This window comes from Ursus arctos, unplaced genomic scaffold (assembly GCF_023065955.2).
Source record: "Ursus arctos isolate Adak ecotype North America unplaced genomic scaffold, UrsArc2.0 scaffold_8, whole genome shotgun sequence".
NCBI classification, from domain to species: Eukaryota; Metazoa; Chordata; class Mammalia; order Carnivora; family Ursidae; genus Ursus; species Ursus arctos.
Window position 1 is genome coordinate 62,121,500 of NW_026623100.1, and position 25,966 is coordinate 62,147,465.

Here is a 25,966-nt window from a genome sequence, read left to right on the forward strand (position 1 = left end):
TTTTCCTGTGTTGCACTCACCATACTTGTCATTTAATGTCACACTAAAGCAGTGCAGTGAGGGCTGGGACCAGTGCTATGGTGTTTATCCCAATCTCTTAACCATGCCTGATAAATCATAGGCACTCAAGTGACTACCGGAGCTCTTTCTGGCCGTATACATGCCCATCTACTCACCTCCAGTCTTTGTGAATGACCTTATAAGGTATCTTGGGTGTTTCGCTTCCCTTAGGAAGGTGGCTTAAAACTGTGGCTGTGTTGAAAGCACCCCATGATTCTAAAAAAAAAAAAAAAAAGTAGTGGTTGGCCCTCATCCTAGCCCATTGAAATCCAAGTCTCTGGGGGGTAGAATCCAGGTAGTGTACTTTTTAAAAAGCTTTTCTGGTAAGTCTGATGTGCGTCCAGGGTTGAAAGCCACTGACACAGAAGGGAAGGTTGCTTTCCTGCAGCCGGGTGACAAAAAACCACAGATGGGCTCACCCTGGAAAGGCCAACATGCAAGATACATATGGAACCTCACTTGCAACTCTTCCTGACTCAGCCTCCCATGCAAGTTGCATCTCGGTGCTGTGCTCCACCAGTTCCAGTGGAGGGGGAAGGAAGAAGGAAACCAGACCAGAGTGGAAAGCATTTTCAAACTTTATTTACAACTGTCACAGTGACAAAAAGTAGTTTGGAAAAAAAAAAATGCTAGTTTCTCCCTGAGCCTCAAAAAAGAACAGATAGAAGTTACAGGAGGTTCATCTTACAACAGGCATTTTTACTGAAATACTAGGGTTGGGGTTTTTGTTTTTTAATACGATCAGTTAGAAATACACACAAGTTACTTAAAAAAAAAAAAAAATAGGAGGCCAGACAGGAGCTCAGCCACTTGTCCAAGAGTGGCTGGGTCCCTCCAACAGGATCACTGCTGCAGGTCCTGACCCGAGTTGTCAGCCCCCGGCCTGCCCAGACTCCAAATGGTCATACAAAGGTGTCTAGCGACCAGCAAAATAATAAGTCACCCCCATAAACACACATATACACAAAGTAGATTTGTTATGCAGTTTACAAGCACATTCCCATCACACGGCAAGACCAGGACAGATGAGAGGGACACAAACACAGGATTTTAAAAGGCAAGACCCCATCCACAAAGGGAGGCAGGTGCGGGATGAGAAATGCTGCTGCGCGGGAATGAGGAAGGAGGGAGGATTCTCTGCAGCCCACAGAACCCACGGGAGCACAAGACTGACGCCCTGGCTATGCAGGCTGCAGGCCTCACCCATTCCCAAGGAGCTGGAAGAAGTTATTGCCATCAATATGTGTAACACAAGCAGACAACACGGGAGGAGGGAGCGGGGGAGGAGGGGTGAGCGTCAGCTTCCCCGGGCCAAGTCCTGCTGAGATGTCAACTGCACACCCTCATCCTCCTGTCCCAGCTCCCCAGAACCACACTAACCTTGAGGTATTAAATACAGCTCTATACACAAGTCCCAAACTGGGGTCAACCCAGACCCACTGGAGAGCTGCCAGGGTACCTCTGCTGGCCCAGAGCAGCCTCCGGGAGGATTGTGAGCTCACCTGTTGGCCACACACTCGTACTGTGAGCTAGAGAAGGTCTGAAGAGTGTGTCCCGCAACCTGCTGCTCCAGATGGTTCTTCACTGTAAGAAGCTCTAAGTCCAAGGCTAGCTTTCTCGTCCAACTGCGCCCTTGCAGGGGACAGGTGGGAGGAAGGGAGGGATGAGGACCAATGCTCGGTGCTCCCTCACCATGCCATCCACCCACCTGTGTCCAGAACACAAGGAGAAGCCCGGGGATCTCATGACACCTTCAGTTTCAAACTTGGTCCCCAGGGTGTTGCATGAGAGCCCTGTTACCCCCGTCTGATAGTTCCCAGATCTGGGACCTCCATTAAAGCTCACCTCCCCAACAAGAAACAGAAGAGTCTCCTCTTCTCTCCACTCAACTCCCACCAGAAAAATGGGCCAGGAGCCCACACTGAAGTGGGTACCAACGCTGGTCAGGCTGGGGACCACCTCTGCCCGACTGCTCTGCCCCAGGGCTGCAGAGGGGATGCTAAGGAGAAGGAGGGCCAGCCTGGTAGAGCCAGAGCTCCATGCCTCTGCTCAGAACACAGCAAGCCTGGGGGAGCAGGGGGGAGGGATCTTCGTGTCTGAGCATCCACCTCAGTCCTCCCACGAGGGTGGGAAGTGCTCCCGCTACTCCCAAAGGGCTGGGGGAGGGCAAAAGGATAATCAGGAGAGAGAAGCTCAAGAGTGCTGCCTCTTAAGAAAACCTCCAGATTACTGGCGGGTCTGTGAACCAGCCACAGCTGGAGCAGAGGGTAGAGGAGAAGCAGGGTGGAGGCGGTGCAGGGAGTCCTTCTTTCCCACGCTTGCCTCCAGCCGGCTTTGCAGGCGGCCAGTTTCTACTGCTCTTCTTTCCCAGCCTCCCATGAACAGACCAACACAGCTGAAGTAAAAGCAAAGGCCAGTGGTGGGCAGGACTAGAGAGAGAGATGAACGCGTCGTTTTCTGACGCCCCAGCAGCCGCTGGCGGGCAACTTCCTGGCTGCACTCCTCTGCTCGATGCTTCCTTTCAAACGTGTGTTTTCTCTTCCGTCTCCTATCTCCTGTTTGTTCTCTTACCCTGAATGTTCCTTGCTCGCGATGCACATCCCCCGTCCCCCCACCCCCCCAGCCCACTGGAATCCCACCGCTGCCTCTGGCCTGCACGGGTTCAGATACCGATCTCGAAGACACACCACTTCCCCGCACCCCCCACCCCTGCTCTAAGCAGCTTCCTTTCTCAGAAGGCCTTGCAAATTGTCGCAGAGGGCTCCACTGCCCAGCACATTTCAAAAAAAGAAAAAAGAAAAGAAAAGAAAACCAACTCGGTGATTTGCAGGTGCAAAACGGAAGCCATCATTTGACATGTTCCGAACTATGGTGGCTCACTCCCTTCTTCCATCACAATGGGAAAGAACACAGTTCAGGGACAGATGCCGTCTGCTGTGGCCCCCGAGGGAGTCGACAGGGACTCTATTGCTCCTTGTTGTCTTTCTCTGTCTCTTCACAGTTGTCCTGCTCATCCTCCTGGACCAAGAACTCCTCGGGGGGCCACCGGAGCTCCCCGCTCTCCACCTCGCCCTCTGTGGGCTCCACCACGATGGAGGGCAGGCGGTCCTTGAGCTTGCAGCAACGGTCGAAGTCCGACGGGTCGGGGAAGATCTGAAAGAAAAGCAGAGAGAGTCCCCGGTCACCTGCAGTACAGGGAAAGAGAAACCAAGTTCCTTGCACCTGTGCGTGGAGAACTGAGCCCCACTGAGGGCCAGCACCCGGGCCGGGCTCTCGGGACTCCGGGAGGGAGCCCTAAGGCGGGAGCCAGGGAACACATTCTGGGGCCACCCAGGAAACTGTCCCTCAGGGGACCTTAATCCTGAAGCTGCAAGTTTTCAGGGCCGTGCCTCTAAATTTGTGTCGTTGCTCTGTTCGCACCTTTTGTCTTTCATTTGCAGCTAAAAGAACTTAAAATCATGTGATCCACAGGAAGCCACACCTGCCCACAGCCAGCACGTTACCCTTGCAGCCCAAAGCAGGCCATGGGCACCTTAGCACTGACTGCTTCCCAGGGTAACGATCCGCGCCCAGTAGGCGCCCGCTCCCAGGTGCTCCACACACATCGTTTTGAACCAACAGGCTCATGCCGAAAAACAGGTGTTGCTAATACTACCTTAAAGACTCTCAGGTCTGAAGAAGGAGGTGGCCCAAACCATACAGCCTGCAAATGAGTGGTGGAGGAATGAGATTCAAACCCAGGTCCGTTTGAGCCCCGGGCCCATGCCCCAATAACACCCCGCCCTTCCCACAGATGGGTCTTGATCTCACTGCCACTATAAAGTCAAGGCCACATCAGGGTTGATCAGGGACATTTGCTGGCATGGCCCCCGTCACAGGCAAGCCACGAACAGAATTCTAGGCTCCTTTTTCACCTGTCAGGGCTCTTGGCTCCTTGACAGTTCTACCCCAGAAGTCTTTTCAGAGTCCTGTCAATGAGGCTTCTTTTTTTAAGGCCTACTGTGTGTCCTGCCCAGAGCTGGGAGAAACCCCACACTGGGCCATAAAATCAAGGACCGTGAAGGGCTCTGCGGACTCCCTGTGCACACACTGCCCTGTGACTACAGCTGACCCAATTCTTGGCCCAGCAGCTTAAGTACTTAATCCGACGACGGGCTGCTGGTCCCTAGCCATCCACAGCCCTCGGTGACACACCCGAGAGCCGGAGAGAGGAGCCTCTGTCTGGGACACCGAGGCTCACAGAACACAGACACTGAGAGCCACGTGGGGCCTTCATGGCCACCTCTTCCAATCTCCATTTGGTAGATGAGCAAACCAAGGGCCGGAGGGGCAAGAAACTGGCTCAAGGTCACACAGCTTAATGGCAAGAGAAAGGAAAGCAAAATCGGGAGTCGGTGGAGACGCACATTTGCAGAGAGGCTGGGCACTGCCTGAGACAGGCACAGGTCAAGATAGGCGCATAGCAGCAGGCGAGTGTCCTATATTCTCAGGAGGGGGGAGAAATGCTCTCCTACAGACTCAGGCCTTCCCAGCTCCTGTGGTGCCCAATCTCACTGCACCCCAGCCCCGAGCAGTGCTGGCTCAGTCACAGACCACGTCCCAGGCCACGTCCCAGGCTACGTGGGGCTTTCGGGAACCATGGGCCTCAACAAAACCTCCCCAATCCCTGCAGACAAGTGATTATTAACCATTTATCCAATAAAGCCCTATTGCTGGGGATTAAGCCTTAAGCCAGCTGCACAACCAGGCATCATTAAAGACTTAACAGGCTCATAAAAAGTATGGTAATGGCAGCCAGGAGGAAAACAAGCCAGAGGAGGGGCTAGACTAGTTGGGGCTAACGGAGGCATGGGGAGAGCGACCCCCACTCCAGGCTTTCTCGTCCTGATGCAGCCGACCCCGCAGTTCCGCCCTGGGACTGTGCTGTCTGATGTGCTGAGCAGGGAGAGGGGCAAGTCATCTACTTGGGCCCCTCCTCACTGCTCCTCAGTGGCGCTGGAGCCCCTCTATGGGGGTGAAACCCAGGTGCCTTCCACGCACGGGCTTTGGGAGTGAGCAAGGGGAAACCCAGCAAGTGGAAAGCACACTACAGTTTGCAAAGCTCTTTCAGCCATCACCTCATTTAGGCCTGACCATGCCCGAGGAGCAGTGAGATCCTGGGCTCTGACCGACACCTGTAAGAGCCAGGATTCAAACCTGGACCTGCTGTTTTCAGGGCCTGTGCCTTTTGAAAAGTGAATGGATGGCCATTTTACAGACTGAAAACTGACCAGGGAGGGTGGACAAGACTGTGGGCTTCAGCTGCCTGTCCAGCGTAGGTGCCAGGATGAACTCTGGGCATCTCGGTCTAGAAGATGAGCTTCCCTGTCTAGACAGTTGTTCTAAATCTTCAGGACCGAGACAGAGCTATGAAATATCAAAAGGAGATGGACACCTGGCTCAGCGCAGACCTGGGCCCTGCCTCTACCCTCTGACCCACCCGTGACATCCCAGCAACTGGATTCCAACTATGATCACCGGAGCCAAGGAAGAGCATTGGCTGGGCAGAATCTCAATCTTCACAACAATCCTATTAAGTATAGAAGGGGAAACTGAAGCACAGAGAAAGCAAGTGACTTACTCAAGGCCACACAGCTAGGAAGTGGCTGAATGGGGACCTGAACTCAGACCTGTAGGACTTCAAATGAGGTGTTCATCTGATAACATTCTGTAGAGCCACAGACCCCAGATGCTGTGTCCTTGATGTCACTTCTGTAACCCCGATCAAGTCCTCTCAACTGCCTGTGACTCAGTTTCTCCTTTCAAAAAGCAAAGCGACTTTCGTGTCTCACTAGATGGGTACAAGTTCTTGGCAAACACAGAGATGATAAAATGCTTTGAGGACATATGCTGAATTAAAACGGAAATGTCCTCTTTGGAGCTGTTTCAACAGGAGGACAGTATGTATTCAACCTCCAAGCAAGAGGCAATACTCACATGGTAATTAAAATAACTCCAAACAAGGCCTTTCATACCAGGAGTTGCACAATTAAGTCTTTAAGTCCTTGGGGAAGTCTGAGCATTGAACTTCTGATACTGCTCAGTTGCCAGAGCACTTTGCTCCCTGCATTGCTCAAAGCAGGTGCCATTAAAAAAATTTTTTTCCTTTACAAAGCCTGCTCACTGCACTTAAAAAAAATCACTATAATAATCCCACCTTTCCATCAAAGATTTTATTTTTTTATCAAATAATGCCAATTTATGCCTCTGAAAATTGTAGCTCTCTCCAAAGACAGACAACGCGCACGCCAAGCCGATCAGCCGCTCATTTCCTCACATGCAGACAGTGAGCCTTGCAAAGTGTCGCTGAGTCTTCTGCCAGCACAATCTTATCTCCAACAGCTGCTTAAAAGGCTGACCCTATGGAGGTTGAGATTTTTCCACTAAGTCATGCCTTTTAATCATCTAGACAGCAGAAAAATGAGAGGTTGCAACTGCAGTGTGACGGGGTAGGGAAGGCAGTGGAAAAAAGGACTCAAGTAGGACTTGCCAAGCACATGACAGGTAGGGCTGGGGCGGCAGGCCAGCCTGCCATGCTGTTTGCCTGCAGGACCTGGCAGGGAATCAAGAACTGCCCCTGCTCCAAAGAGAAACTGCTTCTGGTTAAACCTCTTACTCCAGTGTGCCCCTGCATTCTGGACTGGGGAAGGGGGAAAAAAAAATCCCTCTACAGCAAAGACTCCTCTCCAAGAGGTCCAGAAAGGAAGATAAGAGGCTCTGAGAAGCATTTCCGACCCTAACCCCCCCAGAGGGCAGGGCAGATCTAGAAGCATCCATCCCCAGCTGTGACTCTCTCAGCCCTGCCCTGCCCTCCTTCTGCCAACACCGGGCTCCACATCCAGCTATCCAGCTGTCACACTTGGCTGCCAGGGCTGATGGCTCGGATGAAACTCATAGACACCCAGTTTCCTTCCTTTGCAAATGGAGTGAAGTCTTGAAGATCACACGCCCCGCCCCGGCTGGGTCCCGCATGTCCCACGGTGTAGGAACGGCAGGCATGCAAACATGGCGCTCGTGACTCTTACAGAGGACACTTCTGCAGCGGCATCCTTTGCCAGGTGGCCTCTAATCCCAACAGGCCCTGACATTTTGGGAACTCACATGGGTTCACTTGAAAGGTCAAGGGAGCTTTAGGACCTTCGATGAGGAAGGAATGGTCTGTGAGATGAACTGTGGATGCCAATACACTGGCATTTCTGGCTCTGTGGATTACGGCTGTCCTTTAGAACTTTCTGTGATAGTGGAAATGTTCTCTAGCTGCACAAGCAATAGCCAGTGGCCACATATGGCTATTGAGCACTTGAAATGAGGCTAAATTTTCTCTAACTTTTATTAATGCACATTTATCTGATATATGTAAATATAATATAAATTTAAATGTAAATAGTAGCGTGTGGCTAGGGGCCGCTGCATTGGACAGCGCAAACACAATGAGTTAAATATGACGACCGTGAGAACAGGGTTGTCCAGGAAAATGGTCAGGAGGTTTGGCTGATGGGCCAACACGGGCAGCCTCACAGCAGAGATGTCTGGGGTTGGGGGACGAGGAATTAGTCAGAAGCCTTTTTGCTTAAGTGTAAGAGTTGCTGGTCAGTCAGCTCCCATTTCACCCATGGAGGGGGCACTGAAAGGTAATATCAGATCTCCAAAGGCCTGAAATTTGGGGGCCTAGCTATCAACTGTCTACCTCTAAGCCAGGTGACCTAAACCTCGCTGCCCCTGCGGTGGGGAGAGAAGAGAGATGTCTGGCACCTGGGATGGAAAATGTGAGCAATTCTGGTTGGAGCAGCCCTGCCCTGAGTGCACGCATCCCTCAGCCCTCATTCCTGACAAACAACTCGAGCTGGCCACAAAGAGGGCGGAGGGCTCAGCAAAGAGCTGAGAGACGCTAATAGGGAAAGTGGACACCGGCGGGAGCAGGAGATGAAAGGGGGCGAACTGGACACACAAAGGGCTGATTACCAGCTCTGCAAGCTGAGACCTCCGGAGCGTGGGCCTCTCGCTCCTCTTTGCCGGGCTCTAACAGAAGGATGAGGTGTGCTGCGGTGGGGTGGAGAGGGGAGGTAGGGCAGAGGGCCTGAGGTGAATAACCAGGCAGTCCCCAAGGCACTGAGAGGGGATCTGCCCCTGCACACAAAACCAAGCCCTGAGCTTCTCCCGTCTGGTTCCAGAGGGGAAATAATCAGTCTCAAACCTGCAATGGAAACTCGCCACGCCCACTGGTGGTAGACCAGGAGTCTGAAAGATTGGGCTTTTACTTTGCCCCCGTGTCTTATTATCTCTGTGACCTTGCTCAAGTCATTTTAACTTCACCGAGCTTCCATTGCGTCCTGAGTGAAACGAGGAACGGATTTCTACTTTATAGGGTTGTTGGAAGGATTACATGCTGCTGCGTGTCGAGCACCAGTGCAGTACCCAAGGGGCTCAAAGCCGTGGTGGCCCATTTCCCTCCTGTCTTCATCTACAGACTGGGATTAATGTTAATTCCCATCTTATAGGGCTTTGGAGAGAATCAAACACAGGTATGTGTGAACATGCTCTTTACACTTTAAATTCCTAACGATGGTTCTTATTAGGTAAAACTGGGGTCCCCAAGGAGCGTTTAGAGTGAGGGACTAAAAAGTCAACAGTCCCAATGGCTTGGGCCAGGAGCAAGTGAGCAGCACTCCTGGGCTTGCACTCAACAATTCTCCACCAGGTTCTTTGGAGAAATGGGTTTGACTTCATCACTTCTCTGCCGGTATTTCTGTTTTTCCAGGGCACAGGTTAGACCAGGTGGAACAAAAGCCACTGTCTTGTCCAGATGCTGGTCTTCAGTGGAAGCCCCTGCAGCTAGCGATCTGCCCATTACGCACCTCCACACCCCCGCCCCCCAGCCCACTGCAGGGGCCTGCTGCCCGGGCCTTCAGACCCCTCCTGCCCCTCAGCTTCCCAAAGTCTGGGTTTCTTATTTTTCCTGCAGAGCAACAATGGATTGGCCTTGTGTGTTTATTCCTTCCTAGGAGGGGCTGGTTTCTAACAATGGGCAGATCTCTACCAGCATCCTGCTCTGCCAAGGGCTGAACGAATGAGCAGCAGCTAAGCCAAAGCCAAAGCCACCCTGCTTTTGTCCCCGAACAGTGTGTGAAGGCAGGGAGTATGTATGTTCTTCAAAATACGTGCCTCCTGCTATTTCATCATCATCGTCGTCATCATTGCTATTTGCATTTTCCTGACTTTTCAAAGTGAAATGTGGTTAGTAAGAACAGAAAGAATTAGAGCAAATGGCAGAGTAGCTCCTAACGGGGTTCAGGGAGGAAGCAGTCTCATCTCCAGTCTGATGCCAGTCACCTCATTCTCCATCCTGGGCGCTCTCACTCTGCTTAAATCCCCCCGGCCTGGGGCTCTGGAATATTCACCCCACCCTCTCCTACCCCTCTCTGGTGTCTCTAATCCTAGAGGAGACTTGAGGAGAGATTTAAGGCTTTGTAACAACTGTTGGATCTCCTTCCTTTGGATTAAAGATGCTTAAGCCTCCAGCCCTGAAACTTAAAAGAAAAGGATATCCTCTAGATAAACACCATCCTTCATAAACATCTCTCAAACACACACCCGTCCTGCAGGTCAAGAGTTCCGAATTCCAATTAATTAGCACTAATTGCTACTGATAACTCTGGGCCCAGTGAGCTGATGGGGCTTTTGGAAGGTTAAAGAACATTTCTCAAAGCTCTCCCGGACAGTGAGAGAAAGAGTGCAGTTACCTGGGATAGATGATTTCAAATACCCACATCCTATTGACTATATTACCATTGTCCTTTAGAAAGAAGACATGTTTCCCAGTCACCTTGGGGCCTCTGGGGTTGTCATCCTCCTCCACTGGTTCTAGCCAAATGTCCCACAGCCATACCTCCTCTCTCTCAGAAAGCGCAGAATGGCACAGCTGCCATTTCCAACCATTCTCTCATCTTTTGTTTTTGGAGACAAAAATCTCAAATGTTTGGCCTAGACCCACAGCCTTCCCAACCTTGTCTGGAGTCCCCTTCCTGACCCCTACCACGTGGCTTCCAAACACATCCCTGCATGGAAACACTCTTTCAAGTCTCTGAGGACTCCTTTACAGCCCTGCCCCTTGGCCTTTGCTCAGCTTTCACTCACCACCGCCTCTGCAGCACACCACCAGGCCGCCCAGCCTGCGTCAGGCTTCACAGTCTCTCCTGATTCTTATGCCCCTGCCCTGGCTCATCCCACCCGATTACCTTCATCTCCCCGTGCCCTCCCTCAACGAGGCAACATCCTGGGCTCTTCTTCAGATTCAGCTTCCTGGCTTCACCTGTCCATCACAGGCAGAGGATTCCCCAATCTACAGCTGCTCTTCCCCTTCCCACCTTCCGTGAATCACATCTCCACTTGGATGACATCCGTCATCTCTAACTCACCTTGTCCCAAAGTGGAGTCATCAGCTAATAGACCCATTTTTCTTTAAGTCAAAAACATTTTTTCCCCTCCCAAATAGGAAGCCTTGCTTGATCGTAAGTGCTATAAAAGAGGCCTGGAGATTTTAGTTGGTCAGAACTGCAGTTTTGATGCTCCGACACTAAAACGAATAGGGCTGTATTCCTAGAAGCTGTCTACACTAGCAGGGAGGCGATGGCCCTGCTGTTCTCTGATCAGACATATTCTTTGTTTGGTCTACAGTAACGTTCTCCAAGCTCAGATCCCAAGGTCCTTTCATGCAAGAAGTGTCCACAGAGTTAAAATACTTCCTTAATAATACGAATATGTTATTTGCCTCTCTCCCTGTGTTGACACTCACACGATGGCATCGCAACACTGGGGGGTGACACTGCTGGCACCTTGGCAAGAATGAATGAATGCAGCAGCAGCAAACTGTACTTGTGGTCATTACATTCTTTACCACCTCACACTCACAATAAAAAAAAAAAAAAAGACCTAATATCCTTGATAAAGCAGTCAAAATGAGTTTTTATTCAATATTGACTCTTAAGTACATGTTGTTTTAGTACCGTACGTGATAAAGTGGAAAGCCAGCAGACAGCACTCTGCTGCATCTCACGGTGCAACGGTCATCTCGAGAAAAGCACTCGTGTGACGGAGTTACCAGCTGAACTAGCCACTTTTCCCGGGGAGCACTGTTTTTACTTGAAAACGTGACTACCCAACAAACCACGGTTGTTTTGACTTGGGTGTTCGGGGGACACGTCCTCAAAAGTGAACAAAACAAGCACGTCACTTCGTGGAAAATGACTAACAGTATTTGTTCCCAATGATAAAAATCAAACTTTCTAGCATAGATCGTATCAGCCACCGTTAACTGGTCTGCTCCCTAACGCTTGAAGGCCTTCTGATGAGACTGGTAAAGACATGAATACATGTGACTTTCTGACGTTTTATGATGCGATTGTCCGTATTTGATCTGTCTTACTCAGTGCATGCGTATGTTCCAAATGGTCAACGCACCACATTACAAACCAACGTGGGAAAGAGACATTGGAAGTGCCAGACAGACTGCTGGATTTGGATGGAAGAGCACAGAAACCTCGTTGATAAGGTTTCTGATGCCACACTGCTGCCGACATTTAAGAAACGACCACTTGTTGAGTGTTGGCGAAATAGCAAAGAAAAAGAACTGGATACGGCTAGGAAGAGATTTCTTCCTTTTCTTAACTTTTCTCACAGGTCTTGCATCGGCCAGGTTGTCTTCACTTACTTCAACCCACACGTATGGCAACAAACTGAATGCCGAAGCAGATACGAGAGTCCAGCCATTTTCTATTAAGCCAGATATTAAACAGATTTGCAAAAAAAAAAATGTGAAACAATGCCTTTCTTCTCACTAAACTTTGGTTTGGGTTTGGTTTTGTAAACGTATTTATCTTTATTAAAAACTGTTATTTATATTAACGTGTAATGGTTTTACTGTTATTTTAAAGGAATTAAAACATGAAAATTTTAAACACTCCATTTTGATATCAAAGGACATAACAAAATAAACAAATATTGGGGGGGGGGGAGTCCTAAATTATTTTTAAGAATGTGAAAGGGGCTGAGATCAAAACACTTGAGAACAGCTGGCCTAGAGAAAAAAACACCCGCCATAGGATGACTACATTAAGTCAAGGTTGAAGGAAGGTATGTTTTAAAATTGGAAAAGATTTGAGGGGAACATAAAATTGCTTTCGAACAGCTAGAAGGCTGACATGAAGAAAAGAGCAGATTTTTTAAACTCCAGTGAGTGGGTCTAGGATCAGGATGGAGGATTTCGCCTCATTATACAACATTCTAACAAAAATGATAGAATCCGCTCTCTCCCCTATAGATGCGGAAATTGAGGCCAAAAGACGTGATGTGAGTTTCCTGAGGTGACAGAGGTAGGAGAAAAGCCAAGATGAGAAACCAGTTATCCAGATTCGCAGCCCGTAATCCCATGTGCTGAGAGGTTACATGTAAAGAACACCTAAGTGGCCCGATGCCACACTGCTGTCACGCGCATTCCCATATCTGAGATCCTCTAGGGCCAGTGGGAGTGCACCTGTTTGTCCACTCTCTAAAAGAATTTGGAAAACTCCGTGTCCTTCCACATGTTTTTAAACTGATATCTAAAACTTCTGGTATATTACAAACATTAACATTTTAAAATAAAACTTTTATACCATTCTTTTATGCAATGCCTTATAAATACCAAAGCAACTTGGTATATCAACCATCCCCCATTAAAAAACCCCTAAACAGAGCGCCTGGGTGGCTGACTCAGTTAAGCGTCTGCCTTCGGGCCAGGTCCTGATCCCAGGGCCCTGGGATCAAGTCCCACATCAGGTTCCCTGCTCCTTGGGGAGTCTGCTTCTCCCTCTGCCCCGCCCCACACTCGTTCTCTCTCTATCTCTCAAATAAATAAAATCTTTAATAAAAAAATTAAAAACTCATAAACAAGCTCTAAAATTGTATTCTTTTCTCTGCTTGAAACTGTATCTCCACCCTACTGTTCCATAGAATTTTAACGTAAGTTTTTAGTCATTAGCTTTTTTCATACTTCTCTGCAATAAAGAGATGTATTTATGTACATAAATGGACAGTTACTATTTTTATGTCAAATGACCCTAAGGCCTGTTAGCAACAACGACAACAGCAACAACAAATCTGGATTGGCTCGTGGCAGCTACGTAACTGATCAATGAACATACCCCAAGTCATTGTTACACGCATAGGAATCTTTCTTGTTGGTGTCTTAATGGGACAGGTAGGCGGGATTAACGGAGCTTCTTAGGCAGTAACATTTCCAATGGTCCATTTCTTTGATGCCCCTATGGTTTCTACACCCTGGGGAAAGTCACCTTAAAAGACTCAGGAGGGCAAGAAGCAGGTCCTTCTCTTACAAAGGGGGAGGAGGGCAAGCTCGACAGGAAGGTAGGACAGGAAGGTAGGCGAAGAAACTGGTGAAGCCCGGCTTCAGGAAATGCGAATTTTAGAAAAGCAACAACAAGGAAGCCCAAGACGGGGGTGGGGAACGAGGTGTCCCGAAAATGCTCTCTGCTGTCACACCCCTTGGGAAGTTTCCATGAACCCCAGGGGCGACTGTCCTCTGGTTCTAACACTTTGTTAAAACATCAAGCGGTATATACACGGAGCATTATTAAGAAGTAATTTGGCAGGAGAACCTCTAATATTCGGCTGCCAAGGACAACAGCCAGGAAGGATCCTAAGGCTTCAAGTGCCTCATGTGAGGGGCAAATGAGCAAAGAAACACGGAAATCGTGATTTAGTGCCAGGTGATCTTTACGAATGCTTTCACCTAAGAGGATACAAGAGTCGAAGAAAAGAAATTGCTTCATGGTAACGATCGTGACCCAGCCTCAGGAAGCTGGACACCACGGTAAGGACTCCTCCATTCCCACGTACACAGTACGGCTCAATTACCTTTTTCCTTGACTCGTTTAAAACATATAAAAATGAAACTCTGTATCGCTACACAGATGGAAAACTAGTATTGTTTGTCATAGGTAGTAACCATAAAAATATACCACCATTACTAAAGTGTGTGTAACACCTGAACTGACTTTGTAAACCGCCGGGAGCCTGTGGACCCTACTGGAACATTGGCTTGGGCTGTTTACTTGTTACAAAGAACCTGGGGCTTGCACAGTTGTTGGGTAAAAGGCCCCTGACCTCTAGGGGCCCAAAACTTCTGTTATGTTCAGATCTACTTCAAAGAGCCCAGTCCCTCCTGGATTCCAGGGAAGCAATATTTCTAAACCATGACTGTTGCACAAGCCAGACCTGGAACCCCAGAAGATCAAGATGGCTTAGGGGACTCCATGTGCATCTGTCTAAACTTCATGGGTGTCCAGGCAGAGGTGACTTCACTGGTCTTCCTCAAGGTCGCATGGTGCTCCAATGTCATTAACAGAATAAAGGAGACAAGTAGGGCAATCGCTGACCCATACGCACCTGCAATCCAGACTGTGTCATTATACCCACGAAGGGACAAAAACATGATCACCAGCTATTTTGCAATGCTGGCTAAATGCTGCCTGAACATCATTAGTTGTTATCCTCTCTGCTCAAAATAAGCAGTTAACAAACCGGAAGACATGTACAACATCTCCTAAACGCTCTGAAATAAACCAAACACCTTTCTGACTCTAGCCACAGCACTCTCTCACGATCTCATCTCTGTAGCTTTCACGCCCCTGAAATTCTATGTGCTGGAGCTCTCCATGCCAGGAACTGCTACTGGGTAAAGTCTTCTGTTTATTTTCTGTCTTTAAGGTAATATATAATCAGGAGGCTTAATGATGTTGAATCTCTTTGAATTAGTCTTTGTACTTCCAAGAATTTATTCCAAGGAAAGAAATCAGGTCTGCGCAGAGATTTATGTAAAACGATGCTCAGAGCAGTGTTCTTTTGTAGGAACAAAACATGCCACAACCTAAATATTCAAATTCATGTAACAAAATGAAATGCCTTTTTACAAAGAAAGACAAATGGACATGGTCACAAAATTATAGTCAGTGGGAAAAAAATTCACTAGTGCACATATTTATCCCAATTTTATTTTTGTAAACATAAATGCATACAAAATACTAGAAGTAAACATACCACAATGTTTCAGTGATAGAAATATGGGTGGGTTTTATTGTATTTTAAATTTTTCTAAATTTCTGAAAGGAGGAAGTATTACCTTTACAGTTATAACACACACACACTCACACACCTAGCAACTTTTGGCTTCGATACTCTGTCCTAAGACTCTACTCTGAAGAAATTGTATCAACTGTGGACGAAGACTGACATACAAAGTTATATATAAATTATCACATTATGTGTAAGAGGAAACATGTACACGATCAAACAGTTTTCAGCAACTGGAGAATGGTCAGAAGAATCATGTGGCAACTTCAGGACCTCCTACTGAACACTCATGAAAAATGCTAACTTTGAAGCATTTTTAAGAGAAGTTGAAATGATGCGATGCTGATGACTTATACGCCGTTAAGTAAAAAAAGCAGAACAGAACTCTGTGATTGTGGCTTTGTGAAAATATTAAGTGCACCGGAAAAGGGAAAAGATGCTAAAATGTGCACGCCATGACTTGGGCATGGTGAGATTATGGTGATTTAAAAAACAAAAAGGTTAAAGAAAATTACAGTTCCAGCATGGGCAGAGGTTACTTTTAAACTTTGAGAAATAAGCCTGAGAACAATGAAATATATACTTTATCAGTGAAGATATGCAATTACTGGAAAGGGGGAAAAGGAAGAGAAAATTTTCCTATCATCTCAACACTCCAGTCTACAACAACCCCTATGAACATTCCACGGGCTGCCCTTTGGTCATGAGTGAGTGTGTGTTGTGTGTGTACATGTGTGCACGTGCGTGCACGTGTGGGTGTTCACGTGAGTGTCTGCAAGTGTGTGTGTGTATAGGAGTCTTAGCAGGCACCTCGGGCTCTGTCTGCAGAGATCAGAGGCTGAGCTCAGCGCTGCCCGCACACCTTGGGCTAAGAGTGACCCTACTAAATTAGACCTTGTACACAGGGCAGTGTCTGGAAAAAACATTCAGGAATTTGGGAAAGTCAAGGATGCTTCTCAAATCCCGGGTGGACGAGTATTCTACAAAGTAAAGACGGGAGGCGAGTTCAAGGTGTACTATTAACTCTGTGTAGGAACCACCTTCAGATTCCAGTTAGGATAAGGTCAGACCTAGAAGCCAACCACCTCTGAATTGAGACTGGTGAATGCCCTTCGTGCTCAGGCCAATTCTGCTTTGGGTGAGAGATCCAGAACCCTCCTTCCCACTGGTTCCAATAAAATTTATGGCTGAGAAGCAAGGAGTCAATGCTGCTTCGGCTAAATACCTGGGTACCTCTTCTCTACAGTTTACCTAAAAAAGGAGCTTCTGACATGCAAGGCAGCTAATTCCAGCGTCAGACGGCCAAAGGCGCTCCCAAATTCAAAATGCGACCTGAACAATAGATTGGAGAAACTTCTGGGGAATTTTAGGGTTTTTTTCCAAGACAGGTCTGTGCAATAAGGGGCCTCCCCCAGCTGAGGAATGAAGCAGCAGAGACAGGACCTGATCTGCTGATCAAGAATTCTCCTGGGGTGGGCTCAGGGACAAGGGAAGGGCAGGTGGTGAGGCCAGTGGTGGCAGAGGTGGTCCACCATCTCTGAGCTGGAAAGGAGCGAACGCCTGACAACTCTGAGCCCCATGTGAGTGAGGGCCTGTTTTCAGAGTCTCTGTGGATTATTTCAGGACTTGAACCTGAAAGATCATTTCAGGACATTCACTAGACACCCAGGAATAGCTCTTGGCTCCGGTCACAAGATTCGCCACCGAAACGCATCCCTTTCCCCAACGGTACAATCCTCCTCTCTGTTCAGCTTGGAAGACTGGGCTGATGTCAAGAAGATGCTGATCCTGTAAGAATCTATGCTGTGGGCTGGCCACGGTAGAGGGCTAGTTCTCGGGGCGGGAGAGGGAGAGGGAGAGGGGAAGGGTCCCATCGATCACTCAGCACTCACTGTGCAGCTCCGGGCAGGACGCGGGGCTGGCGTTGCAGGGACGGAGAGCAGACTAAGTCACAGCCCCGGCTCCGGGCAGAGAGACACACCGCCACTGAGGAGGCGTCAGGCCTAACACAGGCCCTTTGAGAGAAGGCTGGGCTGCTCCGTTCTAGCATGCAACACATTGGCCACGAAAGTGAAGAAAGCTTGTTCTCTCCCTGGCCCTGCCACAGACTCACTGTTGTGACCACGGCATGTGCGCTGGGGTGGGGGTGGGGGTGTTCCCCAGCGGGACAATTCCGGCCTTCTGCAGGCCCTCACCCCGGGGGCATTCCAAAACAGTGAACACGATGTTTGTGTCAAGGCTTTGGGCCTAAGAAGGAAGGTGCCGGGTCCCCCGTACAAAGTAGAGTTGATCTGCACAACGTAGGCACTGACTCAAAAAGAGGCAGCGTGTGTAGACACAAACCCGCTCAGAAACAAGGCGCTCCCTGGGCTTTGGCCCCAGGTGGCCCGAACTGCCTGTTTTTGTTTTTTTTTTTAAAGATTGTATTTATTTATTTGAAAGAGAGAGAGCCAGCCAGCGAGAAAGGGAACACAAGCAGGGGGAGTGGGAGAGGGAGAAGCAGGCTTCCTGCGGAGCAGGGAGCCCGATGTAGGGCTCGATCCCAGGACTCTGAGATCACGCCCTGAGCCGGAGGCAAACGCTTAACGACTGAGCCACCCAGGCGCCCCCCGAACTGCCTGCTTTGCCTCACATTATTAACAGTTGTAGCAAGGAGGGAGCAGAGTGGAGGGGGCGGGGAGAGGAGAAAGAAAACTTGCTGTGATTCCAGTAACATGTCGTGTCCATAGCTGGACACGTCCTGCCAAACGCTCTGCAACTTTAGCTTTATTTTCCCCCAGGGACAACTGAGGCTTTTTAAGTCCGGTGTTGTGAAAGATCATTTCCTAGTGACCACGGGACTTCCGCGAGGCCGTGCAGCAGGGCCTCCGCAACTCTTGAGAACGTGTGGGGTACCACACCTGGGAGTCACCACGAGGAGGAAGGGACACAGGCAGTGGCCGGGTTCCACCTGGAATGGCCTCCTGAGCAGGGCTTGTGGGGGACAGAGGCAGGGACCATGAGGAGCTTGAAACTCTCTGAGGGCTGAACCCGGGGAAGAAGCTCAACCCATTATGTATTTATTTCAACACGTGCACTTGCACAGGTGGGAACACACAGGGGAGCCAGGCTCAGGGGCTGTTTCTAAAGTAAGGCTCCACCTTCTCCAGAGAAGGCTTCTGAACCGCTGCCTGACTTCAGACGTTAACCCGAACCTGTTCACTGAGACAGGACTTGCTGCTCCTGATAACGGGAGGCAGTGGGAGGGAGGTGGGGGGAGTCCGCTGCTGTTGGGTCCTGCAGATAGAGGAGACTGGGAGATGCCATCCAGGGAGAGGCGAGCTCTCAGCCAGACTGAGGCTTACCCCCCCTCGCCCCCCTCCTGAATGCCAAGCTACAACTCAGGCTCTCAGGCTGCAAGAAGCAAACGACAGAACTGTGGCAAGAGGTCAGCCCCCCCCAACTCTCCCTCCTCCCTGTGGTGCAAAAGCCAGGCTCTCCCTCCCTCTGGTCTTAGGAAGGGAAGGGGAGGATGCAGGGAAGTCCTGAGCTCTGCGGATCAAAGGGAAGGCACAGGACACGGAAGACTGCGGTGTGTGAAGAGCGAGCTCCTTCTGGTTTACAGCGCATCCTCCCCGGCTTCCCTGAGGAGAGCCCGCTGCCTGTCGGACTGCTGGATGGATGTCAAGTGCTAGGAGTACGTGACCGAGAACAGCAGCGGGAATACAAGGGAGCCAGTCAGAGACATGAGAGCTGATCAGAGAGGAATTAAAGAGCCCAGGGAAGGACAGAGCTATCAGATCTTGGTCCAGATGCTAGAGAAGGGGCAATTTTAAATGAAAACCAAGGAGCCAGACCTCTCTCTAGAACTTAGTGAGGGCAGTAAGACTGAAAAAGCCTCAGCATGCCATGCCGGGGGCAAGTCAGGCAGCAAGGCCAGAATCCCGAGAGCCCTTGCGTCGGGGCAATGCCAGTGTCCACAGACAAATGCTCAGGATCCTTCCCCATGCAGGACCCAGGCCAGGTCAGCTGTGGCATGAAAGGAGACCCCGTCAGACCAGCATTCCGAAGTGCTACACGCTTACAGCCCCTGCAGCCAAGAGAGGGCCCCTCGAGGCAGCCGATGACCTGCTCCCTAGGGTTGGGGCAAGTAAGAAGGTGTAGGCGGCAGACATTCCGGTGCCACGGGTGGGGCACTGTGCAAGGCCCATGGATGCAGTGAGGCCAGGCAGCTGCAGCCATCAGGGACCTAAATGTCCTCATGGGGACCCTCCCACTCAGTCCCCATGAACCGGCTGCTCCCTGCAGCCTGCCTAGAATGTACTCACACTTTCGAGTAACCATTTACTCACCCGCCCAGCAAGCTGCCATAATTCATGCCAAGTGGGCAGGCAGACATGGAGTTCCCGTACCGAGCAGACTCTCGGTAAGATGCAACAAGGCGCTGCCTCTGTAGGTTTTTACAGACGCTCACAAAACGACACTAACTCCTACGCACGGAAGGTAGGGCTTACCTGAATTTTTCAGGGGATAAAGATATTTATCCAAAGCCTTGGTAGGCATGAGCTCAGGAGACCCTTTAAAAACCCTAAGTAGAAGTGAAGACGGCTAGCTTTCGGACCAGGAGACTCAACCTCACCGAAACCACCACTACTCACTTGGCACCTGCTATGGAAAGGCCTGGAGCCAGCGTGCAGCTTGGGCTGGGGAGGCTGATGGGCACAAAGAGGGAAAGAAGGCATCCCCTGCCCTCGGAGACTTGGGCAGGACCCATAGCCTCAAAGCGCCAGGCAGCACCGTTTCACGGCACAAATGCCACAGGTGTGGAAAGAAGAAAGAGGTCACATCTGGGGCAGAGAAATTAGGAAAGCTTCATTCTCGGGTAGGTCTGGAAGGTGGGAGAATGATTGACGAAGTCCAGCATGCCTATCTATTTTACGACCTTGTCTCAAGGTCAAATCACAAGCCTGAGATTCTATTTCATCTGCCAAGTCGGGATTGATGTCTCCTTCCCACTTTCAGTTCCTTGGAAAAGCAGGGCCTGGTAAAAGCCATGTACTATTATTACCCTCAGGAAGGATGCCAAGAACAGAGTTCTGAGATGTCCCGCCCCAGATCAGAGCCCAGACTGAGCATGCACGGCGGACAGGCTTCGCCAGTGCAGTCCCAGCCAGTCCCCAGAGCTCTGGTGGGAATGTGTTTAATTGCATGACACTAGCTCTGAATAGGCCCAGAGGATACTGGTCGTATGACAACTGTCAGATCAGCTGGCTGCAGAGCCCTGCAGCTGGCATAAACGGCGGCAGGCCAGGGGGGTATCTGGGCGTGCAAGAAAACACGATTAGAGATGGAGGTGCTCTCTCAGTCCTAATATTCTTCCAGCGCCCAGCCCCAGTCTGACCAGCCAATCCTTCTCGTGGCCATCTGTACCTGGACTGACCATGGCTTTGCGTCGCTGCCTCAGACTGCCTGTATTCCAGGCATTATGCCCATGTTGCTTTCCCATGGGAGCCCTGGGCCCTCTATAGAGCACCCACCACAGCACAGTGCATACAGCAAGTACATACAGCAAGTGCCCAGGAAAATGATACTCTCTCCTTTCTCTTCCTCAGGCAATCAGAGGACCTTTCTGAAAGCTGATGACAAGAGTGCTTTGAAGTTCCAGGTAAGATACTTTGGAAGTGGACAGTGCCCCCCCATCCCCAGGCAGCAGGAACAGATTTCCTGAGGGGCAGTGGGAACCAGGCTGTCAGGCCAGAACCACTAGGAGAGAGTTAGGGCCCTTTCTTCAGGCGGCATCATGACATCTTGGGAGCCCAGAGGCGATAGGATTTTCCACCAGCCGCTGCAAGCCCAATTCAGCCTTCCTCCCCCAGCGCTGCAGCCCGATCTGCCCCCTTCACCTGTCCCGGCCCTCGTTCCGGCAGGGCGGCCCGAGGGTGGAGACAGCAGCCCTGTAGGATGTGGCCCCCTCGATCCTGGGACATGTTCAAAGGAGAATATAAAAAGCGTACACAAGACCTACTGATGACTGTGTCTGGAAGGGTTCTGCGATGGAACGCTAAACCCAGAGCTGAGAGAAAATCTCACCTGTAACCACAAAGAGATTCGGTCTGATTCAGTGCCTTGGAAACTGGTATCCAAAAACACCCTTGCTGGTGGGCCAGGAAAGTTCTACCCTCCCACAGACTGTGGGGCCTTTGATGGTCCCTCTCAGACCCACTGTGGGGGTGGAGGGTAGAAAACCAACCAGGAAAGGGTATTCCCCCTCACTTCCCTCACCGCCTCAGGCTACATGAATACTTCTTTCCAGCTGGCTAAAGGGGCTTGGCCAGACCCTGGCGCCCAACAATGGGACCTTCTTGAGCCTCCCAGTCTGAGGGGACTCTGCTGTCACCTACCAAGTTACCTTACACGAACTTAGCTTTCATCTTGGCTCTCTGATCAACCCCTCCCCCATCACATGCCCGCAGCTCTCTATTTGTTTCTTCCTTTACAGAATAAATGCCCTTGAATGGTTCTACAGAACGACTACCAGCCCGAGCAAGTCTGGAGTCTCCGCAAGAACCAGCTCGAGGGACAGACCCATGACATATCAGAAGATCAAGGCTTTGGAGTTTGAGCCTGTTTCTTCATCCGTTAAACGGAGCAGGAATTCCCGCCTCAGAGCTACGGTCAAGAGTCCATGAGGAACATCTGTAAAGTGCACGGCTCGGAGCAGACGTTCAGTTCTATCTGCCCAATGCGCCCATCACACCCCACGCATCCTCCCAGGCCAAGCACCGCAGGCGCACAACTTCCCTAGCTCCAAGGTCTTCCCTGAAAAATAGACTCCTTCCTCTCCCACATGTCATAACCTCGGAACTCTCCTTGGAAATAGGACAACAGCTCCGGACCCCAGAGACCCCGAGATGCCGCGCAGCCAGCTGGGGGCAGCAGGCAAGTGCCTAGCCGCTGAGCAAGGTCACTGCGGGAACAATCTGAAGGTCACACCCAGGGCACTTTTTGAGGGCCTCGTGTATTCTGGATCCTTCACGCAGGATGATCTCTAATCTAGGTGCCACGAATCACATCCCTGAGATAGCTTGCCTTTGGGGAAAGGTCTCCTCAGTTCTAAGCACTTTGCACATTAACTCTGTTGGCCTCCGTGGGTCAACCATCCACCTGACACAGATGCCCCTGCACCAGATCCCCTTTCCCCACAAGCTACCCTTCACGGGGATGTTTCCACTGCCCAAGGCATGGCTGTGAAGGCAAGTGCTGGTCTACACTGACTGCACAAATCACGTCTCCCCTTGCTGCTGCGAATGTGAGAGTCCACAGCAGCCACGATGGCTAATGAATGACATCGGCTCATGCCTGCTGACCCTTTACTATGTCCCGGGCACCGTGAACGCCTTCTACACAGCATCTCATCAAGTCAAACCTTTACCACAATCCTCTGAGGGAAGGACTACTGTTGCCCCGTTTTACAGATCAAGAAATTGAGGCTTACTGGCATGAGGGGACTTCCCCAAGGTCACAGAGCTGTTCCAAGTGGCACTGGGACGCAGAACCACATCTGCCTCCAACCCCAGCAAAAAGTCTCTGAAGAGCCAGAAGGAACCCAGGACGGACTCACCTGGTAGGAAAGGCCATCCTTTCGGGGGTTGAGGCCAATCTCCTCCATGGATGGGGTGTTCATCATTACTTCAGTCATCTCGGCAGATCTCAGATAGTCGGGGCTGCCAAGAAACCCAGACCAAAAGTCAACAAACACACGCACTTTCACATTCCTATCCTTGGTGCTTTCTGCTGTTAGGTCAGGGGACTGTCTGGAGGCAGGACGAGAGGTGTTCAAAACAGAACTCACAGAAAAACAAGCTCACACCCTGAGGAAGTGCCTTACAAGCCCGGCGCATCAGGGCTCTCAACCCCAATCAACAAAGCCTGAAACAGCCTGAAAACTTCTCTGGCAAACCTCTCTTCTCTCCTCTCCTGTGCAAGTCCCCACTGGCACAGAGCAACTCTGGATTTTCTTTTAAATGACAGAACTAGAAAAAACCAAATCAGTAGGTAGCTGAGTCCATCTGTCTATATTAAAACCAATTCAACCCATCTCTAGGGGAACTGCATATTATTATTATTACATAAAGATAACAGGTCAACCTCAGGGAAACCAAGTCCAATAATGCTGCCTTCCCAAATTCCTCTCTTTCTCTCTCTCTGGTGTTCCTTTTTGCAAAATGTCCCACTTAAAGCCCCAAGGGGTCAGCTTTCTGCAAGCTTCACATCTGCCATCCAACCCCCTTCTTTAGTCCAGCCACAGCAGCTGCAAGCTCACAGCTTGAAAAACATCCCCTGGATTAAAAGCCTTAAGGATGCCCGGACTCTGATTGCAAAGGAAATTTCCAGAGGGGCCAAGCTGGCCCACCAATGGCTGACATGTGAAAGTGCTTTGTACTCTGTAAGCAGGATACAAATGTTCCATTATCCTCACACAAAAAACAGGCACATACAGGGTCCCGAATGCATAATGCCAAATAGTACATACCAAAGTCGGTGTACTCCCTACACGACACCCAGTATTTTCCCCATCATGCCTTTACACACAGTTACCAAAGGGGGGGGGGGCAAGGCTTTAGACAGACTGCATCTAAGGAGACAGAGGTTTCCTTAGATTCTTCTTCATCTCACGATTACTACACAGAGTAGATCTCATGATTACTACACAGAGTAGATCTCATGATTACTACACAGAGTAGATCTCATGATTACTACACAGAGTAGAAACAGCACTGGATTTGGAAACAGAAGCATTAGGTCCGGTCCAAGCTCTGCCACTCAAAACCTGTGTGATCTCACAAGTAATATAACCTCTCTGAGCCGCAGGTGCCCTGTTTCTAACCATGATACTAATGCATGTATCACAGTTACGCTAAATGGCTCATCTCTGGCGTGGAAAAACCACTGCAAGCTATAAAGTGCTCATCAACTATAAAATAATTCCCAATTGTTTTATTTCCCTTAATTTCTCAGGGGATAATAACCCTGACGGGCCCTAACACCCACCTTGGCAAGTTTTGAGTGGCCAGGCACACAGAGCCTCCAGTAGCCTTCTAAGTCTCACCCACATGGCACCTGGCTGCTGGCACACCAGGGAGGTGGGAGGGAAGGGACGCCCCTAAGGAGGGGGTACGCAAGCCTCACGGGTGGGGGAATTTTTACTTTGTTCTGAGAGTTCATTTCTCTAAACAGAGCCAGGGTGGGGGAGGAGAGACAGAAGATGCTGGGCTTCCGGGCAAGGGTTAGGGTCAGGAAGGGGGGACTCCAAAGGCAGATTCATCCCGGGTCACGGAAAGGCTGCTGCTGACCCCCGAAGAAACGGGCCAGAAGAGTGCCCACGGGGCTCTCGCCAGGCTCTTCGCCTGGTGTAGGGGCGCTCGCTCCTCGCTCCGGGCTGTGGCGCGGGCCCCAAAAGTTGATGTGAGAAGCATGAACTTTCCGGTTCCTGGGCTGAGCAGGACGGCGCGGAGCTGGAACCCGCGGGTCCGGCCCGCCGCGCCCGCACCTGAGGGCGCCCTCCCGCGCCGCCAGTGTTCCCCCCCACCCCCCCGCCACGGCCGCTCCTCCTCTTCCCGGGCGCAGGAAGGAAGCGGCAGCCGGGGGCCTCGCTCCGCAACCAGCGAACGCCCGCGGTGCATCCCTCCCGGCCCAGATCCCGGGTCCGTGCGAACGTCCTCCGCCCCCGGCCCGGCCCCGGATTCTTCCAGCCCCGCCGGCGAGGGCGGCTCCCCGGCCCCATAAAGGCGCATCGGGTTTTACGGGTAATGGAGAGGAATGAGATCGAGAGGGTGCAGCGTGTGCTGGAGCTGCTGCTTGTGGCTTTAATCGGGTTCCGTGTGGGGAGAGCGTTTTTCCCCACCCTTCGAAGGTCTGCAAAAGCCGCCGCTGCACCAGCTCAGCCCCGCTGCCGCCGGCCTCGACGCCGAGACTTGCATGCAAACAAAAAGAAAAAGGGGAGGGACCGGGGGAGAGCAGGAGCCCCCTGCGCCAGCCCGGGCGCGTGCCTCCTGCAGCCCTCCGCATTGGGGGTTTTATTAGCGGGATTCAGGCTTGATCCCTGGTTCTCCCCCCACCCCACCAGCAGCACTTACACACCCTCCCAGCCTTCACTTAAGTGAGGGCTTCGAGTTCACTCCCTTTGTCTGGACGCTCTCGGCACCACTTCCCCCCCCCACCCCCACCTTTGCAACCTTGACGTTGACTCCTGCACGGGCTGGGGCGGCGGGTGAGTGCCGGCGTCAGGGCCGCCTGCTGCCCTCGCACCCGAGCCCGCAGGAGCAGGCGCCCGGGCCCCGCAGCCATGGCCGCGAGACGGATGCCCGCCGAGGGCGCAGGATACTCACCAGTGAATGGGGAAATATACAGACATGAAGTCCTAGGGGAGGCTGACCCACGCCCTTGTGATTTAAAAACGGTCACTGCGTCCCGAGTAAGGATGTCAGGGGCGCAGACAGGCGCGGCAGGCGGCGGAGTGCGGGCACTAGGCGTTCGCCGGTCCGCCTTCCGGAGACAGCCCCACTGCCAGCTGCGTCGGCAGAGCGCACGGAGCTCTCGGTTCTCCACCGAGCTCGCGGCCCCACAAAGAGCCCGGGAAGCTGTATTTATAGGGGCGGGGGCGGGACTCGGCCGCGGGAGTCCCCGCCCCCCTCTCGCCCACTCCTGGAATAACGTCACCAAAATCATGAATGGCTTCAGCGCTCGCAACTCCTGCTGGCGG

General features: G+C 51.1%; 1 protein-coding gene across 1 annotated transcript; it reads right to left on the reverse strand.

Moving 5' to 3' along the window:
* Positions 1-620: 620 nt before the first annotated feature.
* LBH (LBH regulator of WNT signaling pathway) lies at positions 621-25,846 on the reverse strand. The gene is made up of 3 exons (XM_026478290.4): positions 25,593-25,846; positions 22,826-22,928; positions 621-3,213 (listed from the first exon to the last, which is right to left on the reverse strand). The coding sequence occupies exons 1-3, from the start codon at positions 25,616-25,618 to the stop codon at positions 3,025-3,027; spliced, it is 318 nt and encodes a 105-aa protein (XP_026334075.1). The 5' UTR covers positions 25,619-25,846; the 3' UTR covers positions 621-3,024.
* Between the last annotated feature and the right edge of the window lie 120 nt (positions 25,847-25,966).

What these genes read in the sequence shown, in the direction of transcription:
- LBH (XM_026478290.4), bottom strand. Translation starts at nt 25,618, where the DNA reads ATGTCTGTATATTTCCCCATTCACTG. An exon ending in GTATATTTCCCCATTCACTG is followed by an intron (nt 22,929 to 25,592) that starts GTGAGTATCCTG and finishes GTTTCTTGGCAG; the next exon opens with CCCCGACTATCTGAGATCTG. An exon ending in AGGATGGCCTTTCCTACCAG is followed by an intron (nt 3,214 to 22,825) that starts GTGAGTCCGTCC and finishes CTTTTCTTTCAG; the next exon opens with ATCTTCCCCGACCCGTCGGA.